The following is a 27,805-nucleotide window of genomic DNA, read 5'->3' as shown; positions in this document are numbered from 1 at the left end:
GATATTTTAGCAGCTTATAGAACATTGCATTCATCAACTCTTCCCAGACAGAAAACAACTGCACGGCACAATTTGTTTTTCCCCTCGATCACTGTACTGCAACAAGGTTCGTAACATCTACATATCTATTCAGAAAAGATATGCATTTCAAATCCCCAAACTGATCAGTATCCACTTATTGCAAGAAATACCAAGCAATTACCTAATCCTTCACATATACAGTAATAAACATGACATGTATTGAGAATACAGCGAGAACGTAACTGCACAGTGCACAGCTACTTCAGTACACAATGGAACTAACAAGGGACTGCTTAAGCCACAATAAAATTACCCCCTTGCCCTCAAGTGAAACCGACGCTGGGTGTGTTTGTACAATTTTTTTTTTTGTCCTTCAATTCGTCTGGAGCATTTCTTCAAGAAAACATTCTGAGATGACAGTTTGACTTAGAGGCCCGTCTCAGGGCTGTGTGTGTTTGTGTGTGTATATATATATAGACTGGAATGACGCCTGGTATGTTTTTCTTATAGTGCAGTTGTACTGTGCTGTACGCATACAGGCATGGTACAGAATGATTTCCCATTATGTTTGGTGTGCAGCCCAGTTTACTTCAGATACTGATCTGTGCTGGGAATGCACCCATGTACCAACAAAGGCACCCATACAGTATTTGGCACGGCCACTTCCCAAGGTAGCTGGCAGACATTACTACACTGGTGACATACAAGCACTACTGCTCAGTATTCCAGTGGAAACACTAAAGGGCACTGTTACTGTACCATAGCAGGTCCAGTATGGGTACAACACAGTACTGCATGCTGCCATACTAGGCGTAATATGCATACCGCACGACGCTTGCAGGCAGTAAAAGGTCTGCAGCTAGCTCAGTAGAGGGCACTATCGTTGTTGTAGGAGCTGGAGCTGGGGAAGGTGGGACAGGGTTTGTTCCAGGGAAGGGCACCGGAGTGGTCAGCTGTGGGAAGGCTGAGGGTGCTCGCACTCTTCAGCCGATTCTTCAGACCAAAGTTGAGGAAGGATGACTTCTTGGATACTTTGCGGGACTTGGGGTTCTTGTCGTCGTCATCATAGGCCAGGCAAATCATGGAGTAGGTCTTAGGCAGATTCCCGCAGAAGGTGGCACTCTTGGTAGGCTGGACAGAGAGATTGGCAGTGAATTTAAATGGAAAGAGGTAGTCATTTTTTGTTTAGTTAAATAGTTGCAGTAACAGTATGCATAACGGTGCTTATAAATTAGTAATTTTCTCACTGTTTTAACAGATTATATAAGGCATTACATACCATTGGAGGGTTGCTGTCCATAATGCTGACCACTTGGATGTCAATCCCCTCCTCGTTCACATCCTTCAGCAGCCGCATCACGTCACTCACGCCTAACCACTTGCAATCTGTGTCGCCCACAGCGACAATGTAGTCGCCCTCTTTCAGACCGTCAGTCTGGAAAAGAAGAACGGGAGTCAGAGATGAAGAACGGGAGTCAGAAAGGGAGAACGGGAGTCAGAGATGAAGAGCGGGAGTCAGAAAGGAAGAACAGGAGTCAGAAAGGAAGAACAGGAGTCAGAGATGAAGAACGGGAGTCAGAGAGGGAGAACAGAAGTTGGAGCGGGAGAAGAGAATCCTGATGCTGCAGCATACAGAGTAAATATTTACAGCAAAAGATTTGTTTGAATGGCAACCAAGTCAGGTTAACCTACTTTCCTTCAACGCCCTGGAGTGTTGGTTTAAAGCTTTAAACAAAGCTTTTTTTTGGTAGAGTGTGTGTGTGTGTGTGTGTCATAACATATTATTTCATAGCTGAGGGAAATCTGTCTTATCTACATGGGCTCAGCTATTTCTGTCTGATAAATCTGCAGAATCGGTCCGTTCCAAATAAATCCTGTTGAACGCAGTATTAAACGTTATAAAGGAGTTTGACCTAGTTAAACTTATGTAATACTACTAATCCGTTTCTCTACATAGCCCGCAGGGCCTAATAAGAGTCTGCTCTTTGTCAGCACCTCTTAATGAGCTGTCAGACTGAAAAGGATTGCAGAGAGTAAATACTCTCTGATTCTTAATTAAATTAGTAGCCAGAGTGGCTGTGGAGGCGGAGGCGGAGGGAGCGCTTCCAGACATTCTTTAAAGCTGAATCTTGATTAGGGTTTCTGAAAATAACTTTATTTAATCAAAAGTAAAACCATTTCACTGGAATTTATTTGATATTGAGGATGGAAGCATGCCTAAAATTTCAAGCTGTTAGTCCCCCCCACCGTGGACAAAGCCACTCCCCGCTAGTTGATCCTGTGGGAGTTAATAATGAGCAACCTATGCATCTGGCTTTTGTTAAAGTTCAACAGACGAACGCACTCAACATGGCCCCTTAAATATCTCCTGTGCTTCATAGAACACAGTTTGTGAGCAAGACTGGCCGCTAAATAGAAGATCGAGCTTCCCGTGTTGAGCCAAAGGCTCGGAAAAATAGGTTAACTTACAGCAGCTGGGCAGAGGGGGTCCAAGGATACCACTTGGACTGGTGACTCTCCTTTCAGGGTGAAGCCCAGGTCTCTGTCCCCTGGGGGAAGTTGTATTGTCCGTGGGGCCGTCCACCGCTGCTTGGCTGAGAAGACTGACAGAGGGCCCTGAGTGGAGATAGTGTGGGGATGCCGCGGTCAATATGGACTGATAACAACAACAAAGACAACAACAGTGTACTAGGCCTAGAAATAAACGGAAATGTAATTTCCAGAATTAAAATTCTCCGTACTCTGCAGAAAAGCAACCATAAAGCAACCAAATTAAAAGTACACGCACAAATGTCAGAAGGTACATGAATGTAATGTGTCGGTCACATTTCCTTTTGAAAAGGCAGCAGTCCTCATAGTGGAAACATACACGTAGTGATTCATATGAGAAACCTGCTAAACATAATGAACATGTTATTTCTGTCTACTTGGATGTTATGCCGTAATTACCACACTGTACAGTTATAGATGCATGACATAACTATTGATGTATTCTAATTAAGAAACCAATTTCTAGTATATAAAATGTTAAATAAAATGTATATAAAATGTTAAATAAAAAACTTAAATTACTTAATCATTCTGAATCACTAAAGCTCGAAAAAAAAAAATCCCATTGAAACCACCTTTACAGTAAGAAAAACATTCATTCTATTATATCATACTTTCAATCTAGAGACCTGGCTTCAAAATTGTAGTTTTTTACTATTTCCCACCAGTTTCTGTTTGCCCTATGAGGCACATAGTATGTTCAGGGCTGTTGCTGCTGTATCGGGAGTTTTGTAATGTTTGATGGAATGCATTACAATGAATGTCTTTGCTAATCATTGACACATCACTGTGAAAATTTTAAAACAACCCTTATTTACGACTGTTAGTTAGAATATTAACCCAGTGAAATGTAGAAAATAATATATCATTTAATGTCTTAAAGTTAATGTTTTATGTTGTTTTCCCATCAGAGAAACATAATCATAGTTGTAATTTATTTCTAAATTAACTAAAATGATTAATCAATTAATAATTCAGCATTCATCAGGCAGCATGAGACATAATTGACCGCAAAAATTTCCTACTTTGTGCGATCTCCTATAAATACACTTCTTATCTGAGGGGAAAATCTCTCCTCCACAACCAGCAGCAGTAAGCTGATGCCTCTCATCCCTGCTCCTTTATCGTTGTAATGCTTGTATGATGAGATTGTGCTGGATTTATCTTGTCAGTCTCTTATTTCTCTGCGGATCCAAAAGGTTGTGAGTCGTGTTGCTGGGACTGTTAATAAAGAGCTAGGGTGGATTTTACAACAGGTGAGGTAACTTATTCACAGAGACGCCGTACATCTGTTGTTTGGGAACGTCTGCTCTTTTGTCAACAACATTTTAAACTGTGGTGGATGAAAGAAAGTACTCGCAATTGAACGCCTCATTTAGAGGACACAAACAGAAGATTCCAGGTCCAGTGACAGAGGATACCAGTGCCCCCATCCAGGCCACCACCATACAAATCAAGCCACGGTCAGAGCACCTCGGTCTATTGTTAGTGTTAGTTTTGGATTTGTTGCTATGGATGAAAGTCCAGGAGGCTTTGGAAACAGTATCAGACTCTGGTTTGGCTGCTGCTCAAATGTGCCGAAGCTTCCAAGAGATTCACCCAAATGTTGGTTGTATTCAGAAATGACACAAAACACACTCTGGGTGCTACAAGACTACACTTGAAAACGTCTAAAACACAAATCCAGGCATTTCATGTCACTTCATGAATAAACCAACCATCGTGTGTAAAAAGACAGCAACGTGAGTGGAAAAATATTAGTAACCCACATACCAGCCTCTGGAAGAAGTCTGTGACTTTCACCTTTGTGGTTATGGGAAACTCCATCTCTGCTTTGTGCTCTGTTTTAGCTGTGGGAAAAAATGGAGAAAAAAACAGCTGTTATTCAGCAGTGTTTATTGTCACAACCATAGCAGATCGCAGTGTAAACATCATCACCTGTACCTGGATAGAAATGTCCCTTATCATAGGGGATTGCAGCAGGTGTAGCACACAACACACCGGCCTTTTTCTTTTTTTTTTAACAAACTGTTCCCTTAGAGACAACCCTCACAAATAAAAACATTGCTCCTGTTTGACATTTGTAGAGTGTTGAGTTTCTAAATCAACCACAGGAAGAAAAGCGCTCCCCTCAGAGACTCAAATACACATTACAATTGTTCTTATTCTTCTCTTAAAAACGTTTTAAGACTCACAGATGATGTCTGGGGCCTCCATATAGTCAGCGAATTCTTCCTCTTCTTCATTTTCACTGCACTTGTTGAGCGAGCGCTGGTGACTGGCTTTCAAAATGTCCTGCAGAACATCCAGCTTGTTCAAGTGGTGGCACAAACTATAGATCCTTAGAGCCTCCTCATGACCCAGTATGGCCCGACGAATGTGTGCTTTACCTGGGGGGGGGAGGATGGAGAAGTTGCCACAGGATTGATGAGGAGAAGTGGAAATGGGAGAAGAGAAGTGATTGCAAGAATAAAGAGGAAATAAGGAGGACAGAGTAAGAAGGGAGTGTCATGTGTGGTTTCTTACCAACGCGTTCACGTTCATCTTTCTTTTTAAGGATGTCAAGAGGAGAGCGTCCCTCAGGAAGGCGATCGTAGACCTGTGACAAGGTCTTCTCCTGCTGGTCCTCATCGTCACTGAGACCCACTGGACACACAGATAATCAACGTTAACATTAATAGATTAAGCAGCGTTGTCCATCACCCAAACTGAGGTCACTGCTGAAAACAAATGGCGAACACTCTTGAACGGCATGATGTGACGCCATGTTTGCTTTGTGATTATCTACAGCAATCTTCCCTCTGATCTGCTTCTGGACTGAATCCTGAATCTGAACAGGCCTTGTGGTTTATTGTTCTAGTCTCCTCATTTACGCAGGAATCTGTTAATGAGCTGCCAAACTCAAAGCTGCTACGCTCTGTTGTTTCTCTTTTCAGTTCCATTTATAGCACTGGCTAAAACTATTAACCGTACTATTGGGGATTGGGGATCCTAAATTGCATTTGTTGATGTGTAGAAAGAATTATAAAAACAAGACCCCACCAATGTCAAGACCAATGCCATCAAGAACAGCAGCTAAATTAACAACAGCATTACTGGAGGGTGTTTGTTTCATGAATAAAACATCCTTCCCTCTCCCACTCAGTGGCAGGCTCTCTCTGCCACTTGATTATAAACAGCATTACGAGGCTACATAACCGTAATCCTCCAGCAGTCTACAGTACACCCACTCAATTTTAACTCACTCCAACCATCTTTTTCCTTCATTCTCACTCTGCCCATTCTGCTACTGAGTTCCTGGAAACTTGGCCTCCCTTTACCATGGGTTGCGTGTGTCTGTACAAGTGCGAGTGTATGTGTGTGTGTGTGTGTGTGTGTGTGTGTGTGTGTCTCCAAATAGCTGTTATGTAATAGCATTGTGGCTGGCTGTGGTTCAGCCCTCTGATATGACCAACCCAGTGGCCCATACAGCACTTTAAGAGAAGGATCAGGGTTTCCAGGGTGTCTGAAATATGTCTGAAAGTCTTAAAACAACAATCCCAGAATTCTTTTACACCTTAACGACCAACAGGCTAATACCATAGAAAAAATAGACTCGAACTCATACAGCATAGATGTGCAGAGGCAGTAGGGATGGATGCGGAAGTGAATAAAACTTTGCTGACATAAACTCCACCCGTGTTATTGACTTGTTTGATATTTGACTTGTGCTGACGCTGCCGTTATAGAATATCATTAAACTACTTTGTGTTCCAGTATCACTTTAAAGAGCACACCTGTCTCCACATCTATTGCACCGCTGTTCCTGGTGCAGTGCACACTCTATGCAAATAACTAGGCATTGCAAAAATAGACACCTGTTCTGACAGTAGAGCTTCTCATAAGCAAAAACACTGGCTTGCATGCTCATGAAATGTTGAATTACTTTCAAATAATAGATGTATGGTTACATGTACATTAATCTTAAGCTTGTTTTTTTCTCTCTAAATTCTGAATTCAACTTTGCTCTGTTATCTTTTACACATGAAATCTATGTGAACATGATTAACATCTCTCAGTGTTCCTTACACTGGTGGTCCAGGAGCGCTGAGGCTACAAAGTAATGTGCCATCGACCGGTAGTGGTTGGTTTTGACTTGCGACATGGTGGACCAGAAGAACGGGACATTGTCTTTGATCGGCGTCTGGATCATGGACTGATGGACTTGGTCGTAGATTTCAGCGACCTGGCAGGAAGAGAAGGCTAGAGTTACTGAGAGGACATTAAAATCACTAATCTGGACACAATCACTGACAGCCTCCATAGCGAAAAAAACAATACACCATCTACTCTTTGCTGCTGTTTACCTTTGCAGCTTCCTGGGCCATTTTCATGAGGGAATAGAACTGGTTTCGGATCCCAGGCAGTGCAGTCTTCTCAAACAGGCACTCCTGAGCCTGAGCAAGCACCATCCGAATCAACATACTGAGCATGGCTGGGCTCATGTCGTAGCTGGGCGTGTGGGTGAATGTCTCCTTCAGGTGGTTCAGGATTCCTGGGAGAGGACAAGAGGTCAAGAACTCTTCATTTTCTGTACCCTTTAACAGTTTGCCTGACGATCTGAACTAAAGATAATCCGGCCAGAATTAAAAAAAAAATATATCTAAAATAGAATTTCTTATCCGTATTTTGTTTGTATTTTTTTTTTTTTACCTGCAGGGAATTAAAGTTATTTTCTCTTCATTATCTCAATAGTAAAGTCAGTAATGATGCTTTCAAAACCGTGAATAACCATTTATTTGGGAAAGGCGTACGGGTTTGCTGGTCCAATGACTTTGCCATGCTGGAACATTAACCCTAATTACTGCCATATTCTAAAAGAAGAGAGAATTAACGTATTTGGTTTGTCAGAGCGTCTTCTTCTTCCTTTCCTAGAGCCTGTTGTTGGTACTTTAGTATCCAGTGCTAGCAGTGAGATCAATGTCTGTGTGCTTCTTTAAAGTTGAGCCAAGACACAAACCTTCTTAAATGAGTTTTTCATGTTCGATGGAAGACCATCTGCATTCCAACTGAGAGCGCCTCCCCTCTTATTTTACTGATTAATAACCTTGCAGCAGAGAGATGCAGACAACTTAATAACAGAGCGCTGCCTCGCTTGTCTTCATGGAACGTTCTGCCATTGTTGGCTGGCTCCTCCCATCCTCCGAGCCTCGTTTTTTTTGTCCCTGGCTAAAAGGCACTGCAGCAGCCCTTCCACAGATAGCATCCCTGCCTATCAACTCCCAGTTAGTTCATTGCTGGCCCTGCATACTGGTGACAATGTTCCTCATAACAACATAATTGTTTCACTTAGTAGAAGCCTAAATTATAGCCATCAAAGCAACATAACCAAAGCCGTGGCCTGTTCAGAGCTGTAATTATACTGCACTATTCCTCATACTGCCAAGTCATAATTCTATCAAGACTTGTCCGAAGTCTCCCGAAACCTCAGAGGGCTGGGAAACCAGTTCCTATGATGGGTGCTTCCTTGGAGCCTCGCCACATGACAAGAAGCCAGAGAAACATCCAGTGCATTCATTCTTCGTCATGGAGCAAAAGTCAGAGGGTGGAGGCTGGCACATTTTCTGAAAATAAGGCTGTGTTCATACTAGTACGCTTTACTGAACAGCGTGTGCCTTTTTTAATGTTACGGTCATTACGAACTGTCTGCAAGGTGAAAGGAACATTTACACCTTGCTATTTATGGGCTATATTAATGGGGTGATTAACAAAACAAATGTTTAAAAGAACAAAGACGTTAAGAGAAGGTGTTGACTTGATTGTTAGTTTCAATGCAAGCCAGTTCATGCCTCCCATCTCTCTCTACCTGCACTTTTCTGGAAGGCAGCGATGGCCTCCTCCAGGCCGGCTATCGTCTGCCGATCACTACGGGTACCGATCTGAGAGTAGAGGGCCGCCATGTTGAAGAGGATGCTGGCCTTCTCCAGGGACAGGTTCTGTTGGCATACTGGGACCCCCGTGAAGGAGTCGTACCTGAAAGAACATTATATATAATATTTATAAAATATTCTCAGTAGGAATTAAACAGGTACATACAGCAATAATAAAAGACTGGTTGCCAAAATCTGTTAAAACTCTACTTCAGGTTGTGAGGGTTTAAGCCTTTAAGACAATGTTCTCCGTATTCCCATGAATGAATGAATGAAGTGCACTTAGTCATGAAGTCAGTTTGGGGTCAGATGCTCTTCAGACACGTAGTGCTGATGTCACAAAACGTCATCCAAATGAGTAAAGTTTACACTATTTGCCCCCCAAAAAATCTGATTCAGTAATTATGATTAATTTGATAACCAACAACTAAATGGCTAGAAATGTACTGTATATATATATATATATATATATATATATATATATATATAATGTATGTATGTATTGACTCATACTGCTTTTATTCACTCTTTACAGCCTTGCGTCTTCTGGCAGAGATATACTAGTTGATCCATGGATTTAAGGAAGTAACACGACTGAGCCTTTGCTGCTAAGATTAAAGGCTTTGAAAAACCCCGACATAGGGGCTCAAGGCAGCTAGATTAAAGCTTTTATTACAGTATTCTATGCTTATTTTCTGTTTTATCACTATTCTAGCCTCACCTACTGCCTTTGGTCTTATGGTTACAAAGTTAGGGTAATATTGATATTGTTTGTTTTGAAACCATTGCAGTGATTCTTTGTATTTGTTTTACTTTGTAATTTAATTAATATGCATGGAGAATTTCTAGAAATACATTTTGATAATAGCTCTTTTGTTTGTGTACCAGGTGAAGAAGATGCCAGTCTGGCGGGTTGGGGAGAAGAATCGGCTCTCCATCAGAGGAAGATGGCTGGAGTATTTTGCCAGCAGTTCCACCCCAGCCTCGTCTCGGCTTGGCGTCCGGCAAGCCTAGTACATGGAAGGAAAGAGATCTGATACAGTCTGCAATCATGGAATCTGGATCTGATTTTACATATTATTGTTTGTTATTAATTATAAATTCAGATTTTTTTATTAGCCACATATTAGTGAGCCACATATCAGGCTACCTGTCGTAGGTCCATGAGGTCAGCAATCTCATCTTCAAAATTGTTCCCATCTTCACTGTAATGCTCCAAGATGAAGTCCTATCAGAAAGAGAAAAAAAAATGTGTCAAAACACCATTTTTCTGCCTAGTTGTTGGGGAGTGCTCGAGGGTATAACCGTGTGACCTTGGTTACAGGCCTCTCTCACAACAAATCCTCTCTGTCACATGATTTTCAACTGTATACCAAAGTCACGTCCAGCTTTGCGGTGCCAAGTCAGGCTGGTGAGGCTGGCCAGAGGTACAAAACATCTGGTGATAAAGACTAAGAATGATGTGATTACAGTCAATAAGTAGACTGACGTTAACTAATCATGAAGTCACAAAGTCTTACAATGCCTGCCTGCAAACCAGGACAGGATGCAACACCCTGTAAAAGTGCCATCAGGACACTTCTGAAAGTGCATCCCTGCAGTGGGACATAGTTACAGGTTGACTCTACCACTGCCAGTAACTACTGACCCATTTTAGAGAAAGAGTACAAATCTCTTTAATCTTGGGTGATTTATTTTTCCTGAGTGAATGAATCGAACATAATGTAGTAGCTGTAGTTCAGGGCGCAGACGATGTGAGCTAAATACTTCATGAAAGGATACTTTCATTTTCCACTAACTAAATCCTTAATAATAATAATAATAATAATAATAAAACACAGTTTAACCACATCACATTATTCTGCATCTCTTTGCTCTAAAATGTGTTGTTATAAAAGGATGGGGTGGTGAAGCTGTAGTTGTTGCTTCTGTACCTTAAATAGAGTGGAAAAGTCAATGTCTTTTGTCTCCTTCAGACCCAGAGCAATGAGGGGGATGTTGGCGGTTTCCCTGTAAGCAAAACAGAAAGACAGAGATCAGCAATCTTAAGTTCACTATGATACTCACAAAAGGCCGTATTCTTCTTGAAGTTTGCTCTCAAGACACGTTGGCAATGAGGACAATAAGTCATGTAATGCTGACAATACATGATCAGGACAATACAGTTCTTATCTTAATGTGATTCATGTACGCAAGGCCAAACAGCACAGCACTGATACATTAGTAGGTTAATGCAGTGGTACAGGATATCAGGCAACAAGAAACTCCCTTTGACAACAAACCAGGCCTTGTTAGGGATATCACGCCAATCACAGACAGATTATTAGTAAATAAAAACATTACATAAAGTGCTGGGTTCACATCAATTGAGAAAATGTATATTATAGTCAAATCTTTAATGTAGTTTAATAGATGGCAAGTCAGGACAGATGGTGCTGTAAGCACACACTGCAGGATTAAAAGGTGAATGGGGCCCCCACGTCTAGTTGTATTATAAAGCCTTACATCTCTCTGTTGATATGCAGCCCTGTTTCAGTCATGCTAACGATTCTTTCCTCCTTCCTCTGTTAAAGTAGGCTCAAAAAGTAAATAGAGGGTGTCACGAAGCAGTTCCCTTCTAATCTCAGCTGTAGCTATACCGGTTTGAAGTTTTTCCGGTTGTATGAACCTGGAGGTCCTTGCTGTTGACAGATGGAAAGCAGGTTCAGCTTGTTATCAGAGCTGAGGAAATATAGCCTGACAGATACCTGCCGTTGATCAGACAGAGTTGATAAAGACAGAAAACCAAACCCTCCCCGACTGAAAGCAGGAGAACGAGGTGTTACTAAATAAAATGTCCCATTTAAAGAAAACCAGCTTGGGGCGCTTCTGGATTTGCTGGCCGTTTTATTATTCCAAACGACTTCCAACGAAAGCAACAGTAGCACAAACTTCGGTTCCCATGGTGTTGTTATCCCAAACATATTTTAATCAGAACGCGTTGCATCAAAAGGGATAAAAGATTTGGTACGGTCTTTTCTCTGCACAAGACGTAAAAAACCACAGTGTTTAGAAAAACTCCTCACACTCATTCATCACTTGATGATAAGGCAGCATTCCTCTGGCATACTGGCTCTGTGAATCACAGAAAACCTCATTCATCAGTAACAAGTGAGTAAGATAGAGGCTGCAGTGTAATCCATTAGTACTTGGAGATGAGATCACCCTGGTCTTTTCTCTGGTACAGCAGAGGGAGGGGCATGGGGGGGGATGAGGATATCTGTTCTGCAGAGAATCTGAAATGTTAAAAGCCTCTCTCTCCCCTTCCTGCACATGCACACCCACACACACACACAAACACTCACTCCCTGTGCACAAACACACACCTTCCCAGCCATCACGTAAGTGCCAGTGTGCAAGACATGGAACAGACGACCATTGGCATAGCAGTCAAGCGAAGCTCTGGTTTTATCTACAGCCCTTAAACTCCACCACTTCATATCGAAACTATGCTGAGTCACAAATTCAGCACACAGAAAACACCGTTTTGTTTTGTTACAGGGTATGCTGATATGTTCAGGCCATAACAAGACGTTCTGGCTTCTTGGACTCCTAGAAGAGTCGAGTGGTGGCCTGTGTATGTTAGTCACAGGTTGAGTCGGATTTAAAGGAATACTTGCACATTTTAGGAAGTAGGCCTATGTGCTTTCTCGCCCATAATAACATCACTGTAAATACGAAGTGGACGTAGGTTTTCATGGCGTCACCCATTGGTTTGTGCACTGCGGTTTTGACCCACAAGTGGCAGAGCGATAACCCGAGTGGAAACCTTACTGCATCTGGATCCATCTGGTTTCTGGTGCAAAGCTGTTGACTTGAGTTAGCTGCCATAATTCAAGGTAAATAAACAGCTGTGTGAAGTTTTAAAGTAATCTTAGAGGCTAATTGCAGGTAGTGTGGTAGTGATTGTAGTGAGGCTGCAGTAGCAACACCGTGGTAGCTTCCTGTCAATCACGAGTTAGCCACGTCCTAAAACATAACCTGCTTTATAGCACAATTTACTCTAAATCGCACCATAATATACATCATGCTGTATTGAAAAAGACTTGAAACTTGCGATTGAAACCATAAACTTACATTTTTGTTTTGTTTTTCTCATAGACTTCCATGTAATCAGATGTCTTTTTTTCAACCAGAGGAGTCGCCCCCTTATGGCCAGCAGAGATAATTCAAGTTTAAGGCACTTCAGTATTGGCTTCACTTTTCAGAACCAGAGGTTGCTGCCTGACATGAAAAGACTATAACCTAAATCATGTTGTGTGAATCAGATAAGCAGCTAGAGGAGACCTTTACAATAGCTTAGCTTAGCATAAAGACACTTACAGGGACTTCTCAAGCTCACAATAGTTTGGAAGTTGTGGTTTGGAACAAATTATTGTTTTCATCATTGCTTTCTTTTATTTAAGATAAATGAGTCTGATGAGAAGACAATGAAAGTTATTACCGTTGTGATCAAGAATACAGTGACTGAGGCTAGTCTATTTTTTCAATGAAGTTGTTTAAATAGGTCACTAATGGCATGTATGCTTTCTGTTATGAATTACCTCATGCCAGAACCAGCTGAATCTGGTCTGAGTGAGAACTATCCTCAGAGAGACTCCATTCAGGGGACGATGGACTGTTGGGAAAAGCCCTCAAAAGGCGAGGAGAGGTTTATGTTTCCGTACTAAAGACTGAGGTTGTATTTCAGGCTGAGAGGAGGAGGCTAACTCTCCATTGTGGCTGTACAACGTCATCGCAAGAGACACCTGCACAGTTATCAGCATGGTATATGTATGGCCTTTTGTTGATCCGGTGGTATGAATGTGATCATGTGAACACTTTGCACGTGTTTAATTTTCTTTTAAAACACAAATACAATGGTGGCCACCAGCTGATGCTAGTTTCACAGCACGCCTGTTGTCTATAGATGGAGCAGGTGTTTCTCTAAGAGCCTGACAAGGAGGCTGATGGGAAGCTGAATGTTCCCACACTCAAGTCGAACACTTGGGCCTTAAGATTGTACCGAGATGCAGCTGCTGAATTCTGTCCAGATCATGCAATTAGTAAACTAAATGGCTCTTTCTTTGTGGCTGGCATGCAATTCTCTAAATAGAGGAAGAGGAGTTTGATTTTTCCCTAGCCTATCACCAGGCCAATGGATCTGTCTGTAGCTAATGTAGTTTTAAGTCGACAGGGGATGTGTCAATGTCGGGCGATACTGAGAAGACATGTTAAAGTCATAGACTATGTTAATCAAAGGAGTCACATCCAATTCAATACTCATATTCTGCAGCCCAAACATGAAAGAGGCCATTGAGTAACTCATAGATGTAATTCTCACATGTAGATCCAGCGTCTTAACTGGGAGGATTTGTGTAAAATGTTTTAGGTTACTTGTGAGGGTTGAAGATTCACAATGTATTATAAAGGAGGTGGCATTCGGAGCGTATCGTTACAGTTACGGACACAAATGAGCAAGGCTCGCCAAACCTAAAGAAGAGGATGAAAGACCATGCAAGATTTCTCTCAATGGTACTCAGAACTGTTACCATGGTTACCACCGCACAACATCTCATCTCCTACAATTCGCCACAATCTCCCTACCTTTCTCTTGACTCTGTTGTGATTTGTTGTCATGGGCAACATGGCATCCTCTACAGTGTGTGTTGTGGTTTCTGTATGAATGCTCTGTGTGTGTGTGTGTGTGTGTGTGTGTGTGTGTGTGTGTGTGTGTGTGTGTGTGTGTGTGTGTGTGTGTGTGTGTGTGTGTGTGCGTGCGTGCGCGCAGATGGTCCTTGGAGGTCTTAAGTGTTCTAAATAAGAGGAACCACTTGGAAGAAAACGTGCATCAATCTAAAAGCCTTTACATCATCAAAAATCAAATTAACAATGTAAGACTTTTGAAGTGTTATGTGCACAATGAAAATCCTTTGTTGTTGCCTTCAGTTCATCATGTATCCTTTCTAGCCAGTTGTCTGCGTGTCAAAGTCTGTGAGGTTTGTGAGGCTTGGTACGCCGATGGGTGTGACAAAGTGGTTGGGTTTGACCTGGGAATGAGACTATCTGCACACCCTGCCTATTTGCTGGAGGTGACACCGTGACGGAGGGTTAAAAATTCTCTTTCTTTGTTGACACCCGCCTAATCAGCAAACTTTGTGTTGATGCCGATACACAGGTTGGACCCAGTGCTCCACAAGCCTGCTGTTACTCCCGGCCCCGCCCCCCATAGCCACCTAATGAAGCTCCATCTCCCGAAGTCGCCACACACTCCCAGCACAGTGGAGCAGGTTCCCATCAACGGGAAGGATAAAATTAAAACACTCCCTCGTCTCTGCCACCCCAGACTTAAAATACCAAAACGTACAAAGGCCGTACATCCCCCGGTTAGTGGCACAGTAAACAAAGATGGCTAACATAAACTATAGGCCGATGCCACACATGAAGATCATAAGTGTTATTTTGACTGGATTTTGCCAGTGGGTGTCATGTTGTGTATTAAATGTTATTTATGGCACAGACACGTCACCACTTGTTTAAGCTTCTGTAAATCCATATAACTGTCATGAAGTCCTTTGTGTCGTAAACGTTACTTGACATGTGACTGAGACAAGGTGCGTAGGTTCACGACATACATACTGTATTTTCATTCAGACGCCATAAACTTGTCATTCAATAAAGAAAACACCAGAACCTATCACTATCGCACACGCCCACACACTCTCCATCATCAGACCGACCGAGAGAAGCTTTAAACGAGAGGCTTATCTCAGTTCATCTCATAGTTTCCATGTTGCTTTGTTTAGTGTCTCACTAAAACCAGCCGGTCCAGTTCGACAACAACAAACCCACTTTGTCTTCTTGTTTTTTTTTTTTAACGTCTCACTCGTTCTCCATACACCAATTTTCTCTGCTCCTCTGTCATCAAGTGTCTTTCATGTCACGGAGTACATGATGACTTAACCACAGTGTATCCGAGCCAGATTAGTCTTTTGTTGGCTGCCAATCAACATTATGTGTCTGCTGTTCTACTTCAGCATGCATAGCAGTCTGAGGTTGAGATATCCACAGTGAAGACTTATTTGCATATTGAGATCACCTCACATATGCATATATACAGAATGTTATGGGGCCGTGTCAGTGGTGTTATTATATGACGAGAGCACTGCTATCTAGGTCAATTGTGTCTACACTGCAAAGTTCTGGCTGCTGTCCATGCATTGTAACATGCCATCTATTTAACAACCTCAACACAGGAACCTTAAATGCATCTAAAGATTTTAATTAAATTAATTATTTTGCCTGCAGATGAACTCCTACTGACACGTTGCATGTTTTTTTTTTCCATTGGTGAAGTAACAGCATAAAATACCTGTATGACTAACGAACAACTCCACAAAATAAGTTGCAGTCATTTTATTTCCTTGTTTTGATTTCCATTCAGAAATTCCCTAGGCAAGCCAGTATGGCAGGTGTTGACACCTTAACAATGATACAACTTCCCATTTCCTCATTTTTATGTTTTTTCTACGATGATGCTTGTTACTTGTAGCTGTGGCCGGAGCGGCATAAGTAGTAGTAAAAGAGGGAGCATATATATTTGGACTTACTGGGTGTTCTGGTAGACCTCCACTGAGCTGTTGAGTCCTTCCAGCTGTCCCATCAGCAGCTGCAGGTTGGAGTTAACGTAGCTCAGCTCCAACAGAACCATCTCTTTAACCTTGTTGTTGGATGTAGCCCTGCACACAGTGGAGATTGGAGAAAAACAATGAAAAAAAAGTATTCTTCTTCTTTTCTTTTTTTTTTAAGTGAGACAAAAAGGTAATGAAACATTTCAAATAAAAGAAATATCAGCCTTGTTATTATCCACTCTGATGTAGCCAAACTTTCCTGCAGCTGATTATTAAAACAAGGGTGCCTCCCCTGGTATTCTAGACCACAGACCTGCGTCACTGTGTCCCACTGTGCACTTGATTTACTCTCCAGCACACAGCTTAACCAAGATCTATGAATCACAGCTGCAAACATTGTGTAGTCCAACAGCTCATTCCCATAGTAAAAAAAAAAAAAATCTATATTTTAAATCAAATTGACCATCAAATGAAAAATGAGCAACATCAACATACAATGCGAAGAGGTCAGAAGGAAGGGGTCAACCACGAACATATGTGAATTATGTGGGTTATTTGTGTCGAAGCGGGGAAGATTAGAGTATTGTGTGTGTGTGTGTGTGTGTGTGTGTGTGTGTGTGTGTGTTAGATAGGTCTCACTGGACAGCAGAGATAAGATTATTATAATACACGTGAGGTGTGTATGTGTGTGTGTGTGTGTGTGTGTGTGTGTGTTTGCATACAAAGACAAAGTAGGTTGGTTCCTTTGTAAAGCAGAATTTATGATGCATTGTCAATTTGTGAAAAACGCTAACTGCAATTCACACGTATCCATAGTGATACAGGGTAACACACACCCCAGTGTCCTCCCTTTATCTTTATCTCTGTTTAACAGCGTGTCCAAGCCCCCCTCCGACTCCAAACTAGAGATGTTTCACTGTCACTTGATCTCTCTCTCTCTCTCTAACCTGTAATAACAGAAGATGGATTCCTCACAAGAATGATGATATGTGAAGAAGTACTGGCAGGCAGGAGGTTAAAATCAGGTAAGTGGAAAGTTTAATAGGAGAAAAACAGGTTTTCACCTAAGTAGTATTTAGTGTTTTTTTTACACTTTTGCCTTTGAGAGTTTTGCAGACTGGAAATAGGGGAAGCAATAGAGATATATGACATTAAAGAAGGATGATCCCATTCCAGCCTTACAATTTAACATAACGTGTCACACAGGAAAAACTGACCGAAGCACGAACAAACCACAAGAACATTCATATCTTAATAAAATGGGGCAAGTATTTAAACGTTTTTACAACCGTTGAAGTCTTCCCCTATTATATGTACCATCCAATAGTCTAGAGCTAGTTCACTCTGCTCTTTGGTCTCGATTCATGCTCTTAAATTACCGACTGTAGATTTTCTCTTCACGCAACACATTGGAACACAACCGGGATGTCAACCCCTGCTTAGCATCACTTCTCTTTGGCCTGCTGAAGGGTTTCTGAAGAGGTTTGGCCTGGGGAATCCATCAGGGTGGAGGAGGTGGAGATGCTGTGGCTTGGACAGAATAGATGCCAGCTCGCCAGCCCAGAGGCTGTTATTAATATCTAATTGAATATCTAATATCATCCCAGAGAGCGTGGGAATGAGGCTGTAAACCAGCAAGTGTTGTTTCACTTACGTTGCCTCATGCTTTATTCTGAAAAGAGTGTTTGGATGTTTTTTGGCAGATTGACAGTAAATTGTATTTTCCCCTATAGCCACTAATCTGAAGAGAGATATATTGTTTTTTTTTTTTTTGTACCATCATGAATGTTGAGTGGAAGAGAGCAGCAGAAAAGAAAACTGGTCTGACCAGACTGACTCCACCTGTTGCCGATAAAGAGAGGAATGCAGAACAAGAGAAAAGGAGAAAAAAGTCAGATTGACAGCACCAAATGAGGAGGGAAAAAAAGAAAAGACGCACACACAGTGTAGAAAAACAAGGATTTAGATACTTCACTGGCTTCAAGACTCATACTACACTCTCTTTTGATGGGATCTTTTTTATGCTGCTATTTTGTTATAATATTTTCTTTAAAAAAGGGATGTACTTTGGCACAGGGCTACGTGAAAACCTTCTTCAATGGTTTGTTTGTCGATGCAAATCTGTTTTGACGATCCATGTGGGTGTCTAAATGGGAAGCCATGGCAACCCTGTTATCCACACACAGATGGAAGTTCACTGGTAGAACCACAGTCCGACTGCATTTGATTTAAGACCATAAAAATAAAGCTAAGAGCATACCTGAAACTCAAGAATTCATCCAGTTGGGCTGGTAAAGGCACGCACACACACACACACACACACACACATACATAGACACACACACACACAGATGAAGACAGACAGACACACATAGACACACACACACACACACATAGACACACACACACACACACACAGACGAAGACACACACACACAGACGAAGACACACACACACACACACACACACACACACACACACACACACACACACACACACACACACACACACACACACACACACACACACACACACACACACACACACACACACACAGAGTCCATTTGCCCCTGGCTTTGGCTGGGCAGACTATGTGAAGTACTAAAGGAATGTGGAGACTTCTGAGTCTGACAGGAGGCTTAGACAGGCCTAATGGACACATACACAAGCACACAAACACACACACACATGCACACACATGCACACACATGCACGGCAGTATCTTGCCTGACCATAAAAATCTTAATGCAAACGGAAGTGATTCGAGAATCGCTGTGATAGAAGTTGAGAAAACACTGTTGTACCTTTTGATTGCCTCAGTGACAGAAGATACCACACAAAACTGTTCACAGAACAGTTCACTGTGGAGCACATTACCCTTGCCAAAGGCCACACAGAACATAAGGTGGACACGGTAACGGGAAGAACTGTATAATATACAGTAAAAATATACACTACTTTTATGAAGCTTACGTTATTCCACTTCGGTTGACACTTTGAAAGACAGCTGTTGATTCAGCTCTGGATATTTCCTACTTCCTACTCACCAGGCTGCTAGCTGTTAACAGGCTTATTAATTGTTTCAGTATAGCAGGTGCAGGAAGTGTTGCATTTAAAATATATTCAGAAAGATTCCCTCCTCTTACAGCAACAAAAAACAAGGAAGAACCAAAAAATGTTAAACCTAAAAGAGGACAGGTTAGACAACCAATGCACACTGCACAGCTGGTCAATGCTACGCAAACATGCATGTAGAGCTTTTTGACTGGTGGAGGAGAACTTGAGCATGGCATTCCTTTACAGTGAATAAATCAGAAACCAAGCCTATATTATATTTTACAGGTGACTGTATCGTGATGTATTTCTGAAAAAACACAAACAAGAATGGAACATTTAAAGGGCGTTGGTATATCTCAATGTCAATGCAACTAAATGGTATGTTTGTTTTACCTTTAGGCAAGTTTTAGGTTAAGGTTGTCCAAATGTATGTAGAAATGCTGGAAACAGCATTCTGAAACATAGCATTTTGTGAGGAGACGCCCCACAGCCAGACTGAACAAAAGGCCTGAGGCTGCAAGGTGTGTGAGAGGACAGTTAACTTCCTCATTTTTCTCTCCTACATTGTACCTGCTGAGAAATCATATCACAAATTTGGCCATTCTATCCTGCAAGAATAGGTATTTCAGCTTTTAAAACACACTGAATCTGGGAGCTGTTGACTACATCAAATCTTCCTCCAGACTAAATTCACCCTTTAGCTTTAAAGCCACATGAAACATGACAACAGCAAATCAAGAGGCACAGAGGTAAAAGTTTTTTCTGTATAGTAGCCGTACAGGCCAGGGGACTGCAAAATTACAAAAAGCACATCAAAAACATGCTCAGCAAAACATTTTTCTGAGATTTCTTCTAAGCTACAAATTCCTTTAGCCATTTGTTTTGTGGTCCTCTTCAAGAGTGTTACCTAATAGTATCTGCCCCCCTGTGTTGTTTTGAGTCTCAAAAAGAATGCATAACCGACTACAGAACAATGAAGGTGATGAAACCAACATGTCTCAACATCAACACACCAGCCGGAGTTTACAAGGGGTCACATACGACGCCTAACTGGCTAGCAATATAGACAAATGAATGGATGAATGGTGTTGGCACAGAGAGATAAACTTAGTACGGCTTTCCCTCATGCAACAAATGCAAAGTCAAACCACACTGCACTTCCCACTGAGACAACCCACATTAATTACTCAAATGAAGCAGATAGAAATGTTTATTATGCATGCATATATATTATCAGTCATCGGTTTAGTTCTTACTTCAGCAGGTTCTCAGCTCCAGCCCTCATCCTCATCTGTTTGATGATCTGCTGGTTCAGAGTGGCTCGTTTATTCTGCAGTTTGCTTCGTCCGGTCTGGGCGAACGGGTTACAACCCTGAGATGAGATGCGGGAACAAACATGTCAGAAGAAGATCAAGAATAACTTGCATACTTCAAAAGAAAAGCATTTCCTCACTGATGGTTTTTACACTGCAATGAAGAAAAAAGTAATTCAAATTGTGTGTTTTAAATTTAAATTAAAGCGGGTGATAAATGTTTTTGTTTCAATCTGAATACATCACAAGTTCAGTCCAGGCAAAAATTGACCAGGTTCACAGGATTCTTCTTAAATCTTCAACCCATACTCCCTACCACAGAGCTGGCACGATATCATTGGTCAATGGACTAAATAACAAATCAGCATTTTCTCCATAAATTCTTCTGATGTCAATATTTTTGTACATTTTTCTTTTTTCATTTACTTTCTGATGTAACAGTACACTTAGACTGGGTGTGGAAGGAGCTGCACCTTTAGTAATTGTACTTAACTGAAACGCATGGTGTCACTCTCTGTGTGTACACACACACACACACACACACACACACACACACACACACACACGCAGCAGGCTGTACTGTGTGTCCTTGTCCCTATCACAACCACAAGTGTCCCAGCCTTACTAAGTCAACAATGTGTCACTCATACCAGTACAGATAAACTGGCCTTAGACATTCATACTGACTGACTCACAGTGCGGCAGAGGTGTGGTCTGTACTGTACTTCATATGGCAAAAAGCAGCATGATGCACAGAAACCAGTCCGCTCAGTAAAACCAGTTCGTTTACAGTCCTCACCTCGGGACATTTTTACTTGGATTTATAAATCCGAGGTCAGCAGCAGAATGAGCTTCAGTTTCTACACAGCAGTGCCACCATTAAAACAACATAACAAATATGTACGTGACCATAGAATGACCATAGAATGACCATAGAATGACCATAGACGACACACAACCAAGTGACTCTGGGGAGGATGCATTGACTAATGCTCAGCCGAGCACACAGCCCAACTCTAATTTACAATTTACAATTCAATTTCAGTTTCGATGACTAAACAGGAAAGATTGTTTGTTTTTTTTTGTTTTTTTTTTCAAAGACTGGGATCACTGTTTGGGGAATTATCACTGATGCGAGAGGTGCATAAACACCTCTGCCATTAGTGTGTAGCACCATGGATGAAATAGATACAAAACATACAAAATGATGGATATTTAAAAATAATTCAAATGTTCATGTCTGTCACAACTTTGTTTTTTGGAAATTCCATTTTATCACAATTTTTTAATATACATTTCACTGCAGTCAAGATGAATAATAACTCAAGAAGCTTCACCAGGAGGGCGAAACACTCAGGAGGTTCACACTGTCCCTCACTGGCTTCCCACATATACACACCAGAACAATTCAAATCAATTATTAAGTCATAAAAACTAACACTCCTTTGAACAAACTTTTTTGTTTGCTTGTCATAGGGCTGGGCGATACTGTTATATAACTGTGCTAAAGTTAAGCTTAATTGATAAATAATACTTTTCATACACACAGACACAATTATACACACTTTATTTATTACTCTATGGGATTCAACAGCTGAGGCATTCTTCGTAACCAGATGGTTCCAGGCACATACCACAAAACTCTAGATAAGATTTTATTGATTAGTCTCTTCATGACCTGGCTCCAGACTACATTTTAGACATTTTAACCCCTTATGAACCCTTACATTATTTGGGATCCTTCGACAGTGGTCTTTTGAGTCATTCAGAGTCTAAGATTGTATGTTTTAATTTGCCATTCATGTATTTTATCATTTTCCGTTATGTTTTATTTTCCGTCAGTGAAGCATTTTGTACTTTGTTTGTTTTTATAAGTGCTCAATAATTTATTAAAACTTCAACATCCTACATTTCAATGCAACGAAGAACCTGAATTACATTTTTTCCTGTCTCTGTCTCTTGTTTCCTTTCTGCCTCTACACTGTCAACAATCCAATAAAGACACCCCAAACAATAATCATTAAAAAAAACTAAACTGTTGGTATGATAATGCTTGAAGGGATTGTTTCTATTGTGGGTGTCTTGCCCCTGCATCACCTGTCCGACTTTTACATCTACGTCTGGGTGATGTTGCTGATGCTCTCATCCAGAGAGACCTGCTGTAAAATGATTAACACGAAGGTTTCCTTTTCAAGTCGACATTTAAACACCTCAGGTCAAGTGGTTGCAACAAGGGTCACATTAAACTTTTCTCTATAACCCATCCACTGTAGTCCATGCAAACACTTCAGCGACCCCGCAGTAATGATTAACAAATGAGAAACCGCATTAATGACACAACAGCGCCGTATCAAGGCTGCCAGGGGGCGTGGCCTGGCTGGACGTAGCAACAGCTATTCTTAGAACGACAGAAGGGAGAGGCCTGCTAGCGTACGCCTGGAGAGGGCGTGCGATTATTGCAGTGTGCTGTCACGTCAATCATGACATCAAAACCGGAGTGTATGTTTGTGTTAAAGAACAAGGGAGTGGCTTTTGGTTGATAGTTACCATAGCAGTATGTTCTGTTTCCACGCTATCAACCCATGCTGCCGGGATTCCTAAGTGATGATCCTGATCCTACGTAGCGATATTACTCTGATCCGCTGATCACTGACCATCACATTGTGTCTAATTAATGAGAATTTCAGTTAATTTTTACAGTGAGACTTTATTTTATTATTTTTTTACAGTCTCTGCTTGCAGTTACCAGCTTGTTTGTCTGTGTTTATGCTTAAAAAACAACCCTTAATCAAGCTTGACATTATATCATAGCTCTGGCTACTGCCTTGCCTAACCCAATGGACCACTCAGGGAATTGAACCCCTCCTACCAACCAGCATACTCCCACAGTACAGCCTTTCTGTACGAGCTTACAAAATACTTCATTAGAGCAAAACACAAAGACAGTCCTGTCCGTTATCGTATCCATCAAACAGCCAGGCATTTTTCTGTTGCATAACCGAGGCTTCATAAAGAAAATGTAGACCATTATCGTCCAGTGGATAGTTGATTAACAGTCCCATTATTGCTTGATCACCCCAACAGAATGCTGAGTATCTCAAAATTCACACTGCTTCAAGATGACATGAACATGAAACTGAATTTACAGACGCTCCCTCACTGAATCACGCATTGAATCTACTCCAATTACTGAGGGGAAGCTTTGACAGATTGCTCAAAAGGGGATGATCCTCATTCAGTCCAAAGAAAGACGTCTTTATATGCAGTGAAATACCCTAATATTTGTGTCACAGCTGAATCTCTCATTTGTCTTTTTCCAACACAAACTCTGCTAAGGGGATTTAAGTGTGTTTCCAAGCTGAAGGAGCTTGTCTGGTTTCTGAACCAGGACACATGTTGTCAATTTGTGTCTGTGGTCTGGCTGAAGGAAGGCCTTAGGCCAGATGCTACGTCAATGCGCGCGTTGGCCAAGGCGGATAAGGAGAAGAATCGTGCCGATTCGGCTTTTTGTTCTGCCATCTTTCCATCCCGCAGCCGTCGGGTCGGACCCCAGCCAGCTGGAGGTGAAACAGTGGACGGCTGGGACGGCGGCCCTGAACCACAACAGCTCCCCGGAGCATCGGTTGAACCCGGCGAGGCCTTGTAAATCATTAAACTCATTTTCACCCAAGAGTAAGGGGGGGCACAGGAAAATGGAAGCAAAGATCATCGTGGTTACACTTGGTTAAAATTTGACCAAAAAGTTTCCAAATTGCAAATCCCTTTAACATGACAGCATGAGAATGCAGGACTTGTTGCTTTTTGTGGTTTTGGCTAATGTGCACGCCGAAGGATTTCTGCCATGAAAGTAAAGATTTTGATTCAGAGAGAGAGGACAAAGGAAATGCAGAAAGATACATGGAGAAAGAAGGAAGAGATATGCTCGACACAGTGTGTTACAGTAATAAAGCAGGTTGTGATTGAGCTATTAGGCTCCTCACTCTCCCCGTCATGTCCTCTGGCAGCACCAGACCCCAACTCCCACTGACTTTTTTTTATAGACACAGGAAGTGCAACACAGAGCCTAAATCCAGACAGCGTTCAGAAAGGGATTCGGGGGGACTGAAAGACACAAAGGCCCTGTTCAGATGTCCATCTAAACAAGCTTTACTATAAAAACACGTTGCCACATGGCAGACAGGGAACTCAGTGAAAACACATGAGATAAACCCTCAACCAATGCCAAGTACTTTTCTCATAGCCTCGCACTAGACAAACTCAAAGCTCTCGAAAATGTTACAGTCGCGTGAAGACGAGAGGTTTCTCTCTGCAGACAGTTTCTCTCCAGACGTAGTAAATGTTAATTAATACATAACGATAGCTCATCGTCTTATTTACACGGTGAAAAGGCGTCAACTTTGACACAAACACCAGCAGGGGAAAATACTCCTCTTTATCTGATCTATCAATTTAGATAACCTGGCACTTAGATACACACTTCAATCATTTAAAGGATGCTGTTATCCAGAGCAGTTAATCATTTTTTAAAAGGTCAAAGGTCAGGGCTTTGGCGGTCTTACAACACTCATTTGTTGTGATTATCTAAGGGGAGGAGGCTAATCTGACCTAGGGTTTACCAGGCATATCAAGAAAGCTGGTCACGAAACCCTCACCCACAAAAACTTCCTGTTACATGCCAATCACCATCACACCTCTTGACATCCAGCAGGGAACCGATGACGTGAATGACGTGGATGTTTGGTCACTGACCTCACCGCGTAAAGTGCTGGAGATACAGCTATTCTGGGAGTGAGTAACACCATCAGAAACCACACAGCTGAAGGTGACAGTGCTGTGGGTTTCTGCTGCTGTTGGTGACATAAGGAGCTGCAGAATTATTATTGTTTTATAAATAAAAGTAAAAACTTTTTTCGTTTACGTCTTTTTTTTGTTTTTTTTGTGTGTCTAAAACATTAGCAAAATATAGTTTCTGTCGTCAGTAAAGCCCGTAGCCTGAAACTGTAAACGTGGAAAGGCTAACATATCTGAGCAACGAGTGAAATGTATAATATAATGAGGCTAAATGTGTGTGGAAAAGTCTATGCTTTTCGTGCGCAATGAATATATAGTTACGGTTTAAAAGCTCAGGTCAAACATGCTAGAAACTGAAGGCTAACAGTAAGCTAACAGTAAGCTAAAGACAGTATTTGGCTGTTTTCGCCAGTGGAAGTGAGCCCCTTTTCAGTGAACACGACGCAGACGGATGTGTTTTGTGAGGAGAAACAAACCTCACCTTTCTGAAGAAGCTGCCGTCTCCTCCGCTTTCTTTGATGCCGTTCGGTAAAAGAGTGTCCGTCATCCTGAAGGCTCCGACTCTGAGACTCTCAGAGGAGAAACTAAAAAAAACTAGCTGAATTAAAAACTGAATTAAAAGCTGCTGTTCAACAGGTGGGTATCCTCTCTCTCTCTCTCTCTCTCCTCCGACAACGGATCTGCTCTCTCGACTCAACCAGGGACTTTTCCAGCACGAACCAGAAACTCCGCCCCGACGGGAAAAGGGAAACAATAAGACTGGGTGGTGCGTTCACAAACCAAAAAAAAAAAAAAAAAAAAACTTAATCGGACGGCACCTGCTTCATTCAGGAAAGTGGAGCGCATGGGAGATTCAGGGCAGATTTTAACTCAATATTATCCTAAACTTGAGGACATTTCTGGCATAAAGCCCTAAATCCAAAACTAATGTGCTAAATATTGTTTACCCCTTCTTCTTTATTTAATATAGTTCACACACGTAAACAAAGAGGAAAACTCGATACAAACACACTAACACTCACACAAAATGATCAATAATCAATTTATGAGGAGAAAAATAGAGCAAGGTAAGAGGTGTGAACCTTTTTTTAAAGCCTATGCTGATCATATTTAACAAGAATGTCAGTTATGTTAAGTCATTGGCAAACTATGTGAAACTAGTGTAAGTGCAAATATGAATCACACTATTAATCACAAGATTTATAGTATCTCCCATGTGCTGAAGCTAGCCATAATACTAGAAAGTACCTCACTGTTATGCTTTAATTTTAGAATTATATTAAAAGAAGAAATACTTAAAAAAAAGATTGCCAAATATATAAACGATATTGTTCAGTGTTGGTATTTTTTTTTCTTTGCAGACATATATGGTGAAAAGGGTTTGTACATGTCACACGTGACTCGGGAGAAAGACACATGGTCTGAAAGACACTGACATGAACAGACAAATCAATTAAAAGTGATAAAAGTGTAGGAAAATGACACCTTTAAAACCATAATTTTAAACTTCATCTCTCAGCTAAATGTAGTTTGCATCAGTGCTTTTGTTAAAGGTACCTCAATGGTTTAGCCCACCGGTTTGTTTGTGTCTGAGGTGAAACAAGAGGAGCCTGCTTGTGTGTGACTGGTTCTGCAGGTATAGGCAGGTTAAGAGGTAGTTAATAATGTCAGGAGAGGATTATTGATGGCAAATAAACAGAGATGAAAGTCAGAGGTGAAGTCAGAGGAAGAAGGGGGGGTTGTTGCTGTCACTGTAAAGTAGGTCAAGGCTGTCTTTGTCTGGGAACATTTCTGCATCTGAAAGCCAGACAAAAGGTAGTAAAAGAGAACGATTTACATACCAACCCTCATTTAATCTGTGTGACTGAATTATTTTTGTTTCACACATTAAACGAGACACACGTATTAATTCATAGTTTCATTAGAAAAGGAAAGATATTTAGAGAATTAGTAAGTCTTGTTAATGTCAGCACAAGTGAGGTGAATGGTAACTAATGTTTTAGTAGAGTTCAATAATTTCATTTGCATACAATTACCAGCATATATTTCTGTGAAAACAGGATTGGAGATAGAAGTTCCTGTTGTATCTGACCATTCACTTTATTCAGGTGTTACTTACACCCACAGTACTGAGCGAGAATGATGTCACCACCCTTTCCAAACTGGTCAAGCTGGTTATGTTGGTGACCAGCTCACAAAGTCAAGTGGGCCCTTCAGTTTTAGCCAGCTATAGTTTTTTGATTGTTTTTGTTTGTGTTTTTATTTATTTATTATTTTAACAAGCAAAAATATATTTTTTTTATTTGTACAAGCAAAAATATATATTTTTTATCAGTCATGAAACACAATTACCAACATGTTAAACTTGACACTGACATAAACTGTACATGAAGAGAACTTCTGCAGGAGTGCAAGAGCTTCTGTATTTGTGATTAGGAAAATAGGTGCAGATAATTGACTAATCCGTTGGGTATTCAGGGAAAATTTAAATGAGTTTCTGGTCCCAGCTTCTGAA

At 41.3% G+C, this 27,805-nt stretch overlaps 1 protein-coding gene across 2 annotated transcripts; it reads right to left on the bottom strand.

Moving 5' to 3' along the window:
* Window positions 1-4: 4 nt before the first annotated feature.
* Window positions 5-25,965, bottom strand: rhpn2 (rhophilin, Rho GTPase binding protein 2). 2 transcript variants are annotated; one of them, XM_084014926.1, is made up of 15 exons: window positions 25,772-25,965; window positions 20,443-20,558; window positions 16,109-16,237; window positions 10,415-10,490; window positions 9,631-9,708; window positions 9,366-9,490; window positions 8,417-8,583; window positions 6,918-7,105; window positions 6,640-6,796; window positions 5,098-5,217; window positions 4,767-4,961; window positions 4,345-4,421; window positions 2,491-2,637; window positions 1,301-1,456; window positions 5-1,152 (listed from the first exon to the last, which is right to left on the bottom strand). In XM_084014926.1, exons 1-15 carry the CDS (start codon window positions 25,835-25,837, stop codon window positions 886-888), a joined length of 2,064 nt encoding a protein of 687 aa, XP_083871052.1. In that variant the 5' UTR covers window positions 25,838-25,965; the 3' UTR covers window positions 5-885. The 2 variants fall into 2 exon arrangements, with proteins under 2 accessions (XP_083871052.1, XP_083871053.1); XM_084014927.1 differs by having other exon boundaries at window positions 4,375-4,421.
* Window positions 25,966-27,805: the final 1,840 nt, after the last annotated feature.

Source organism: Eutrigla gurnardus (genome assembly GCF_963514095.1).
Source record: "Eutrigla gurnardus genome assembly, chromosome: 1".
In the NCBI taxonomy this organism is placed as follows: Eukaryota; Metazoa; Chordata; class Actinopteri; order Perciformes; family Triglidae; genus Eutrigla; species Eutrigla gurnardus.
This window is presented reverse-complemented; position numbering and strand designations above follow the sequence as displayed.

What these genes read in the sequence shown, in the direction of transcription:
- rhpn2 (XM_084014926.1), bottom strand. Translation starts at nt 25,837, where the DNA reads ATGACGGACACTCTTTTACCGAACGGCATCAAAGAAAGCGGAGGAGAC. An exon ending in GAGGTCTACCAGAACACCCA is followed by an intron (nt 10,491 to 16,108) that starts GTAAGTCCAAAT and finishes TTTTGCTTACAG; the next exon opens with GGAAACCGCCAACATCCCCC. An exon ending in ACCTCATGGACCTACGACAG is followed by an intron (nt 9,491 to 9,630) that starts GTAGCCTGATAT and finishes TCCATGTACTAG; the next exon opens with GCTTGCCGGACGCCAAGCCG.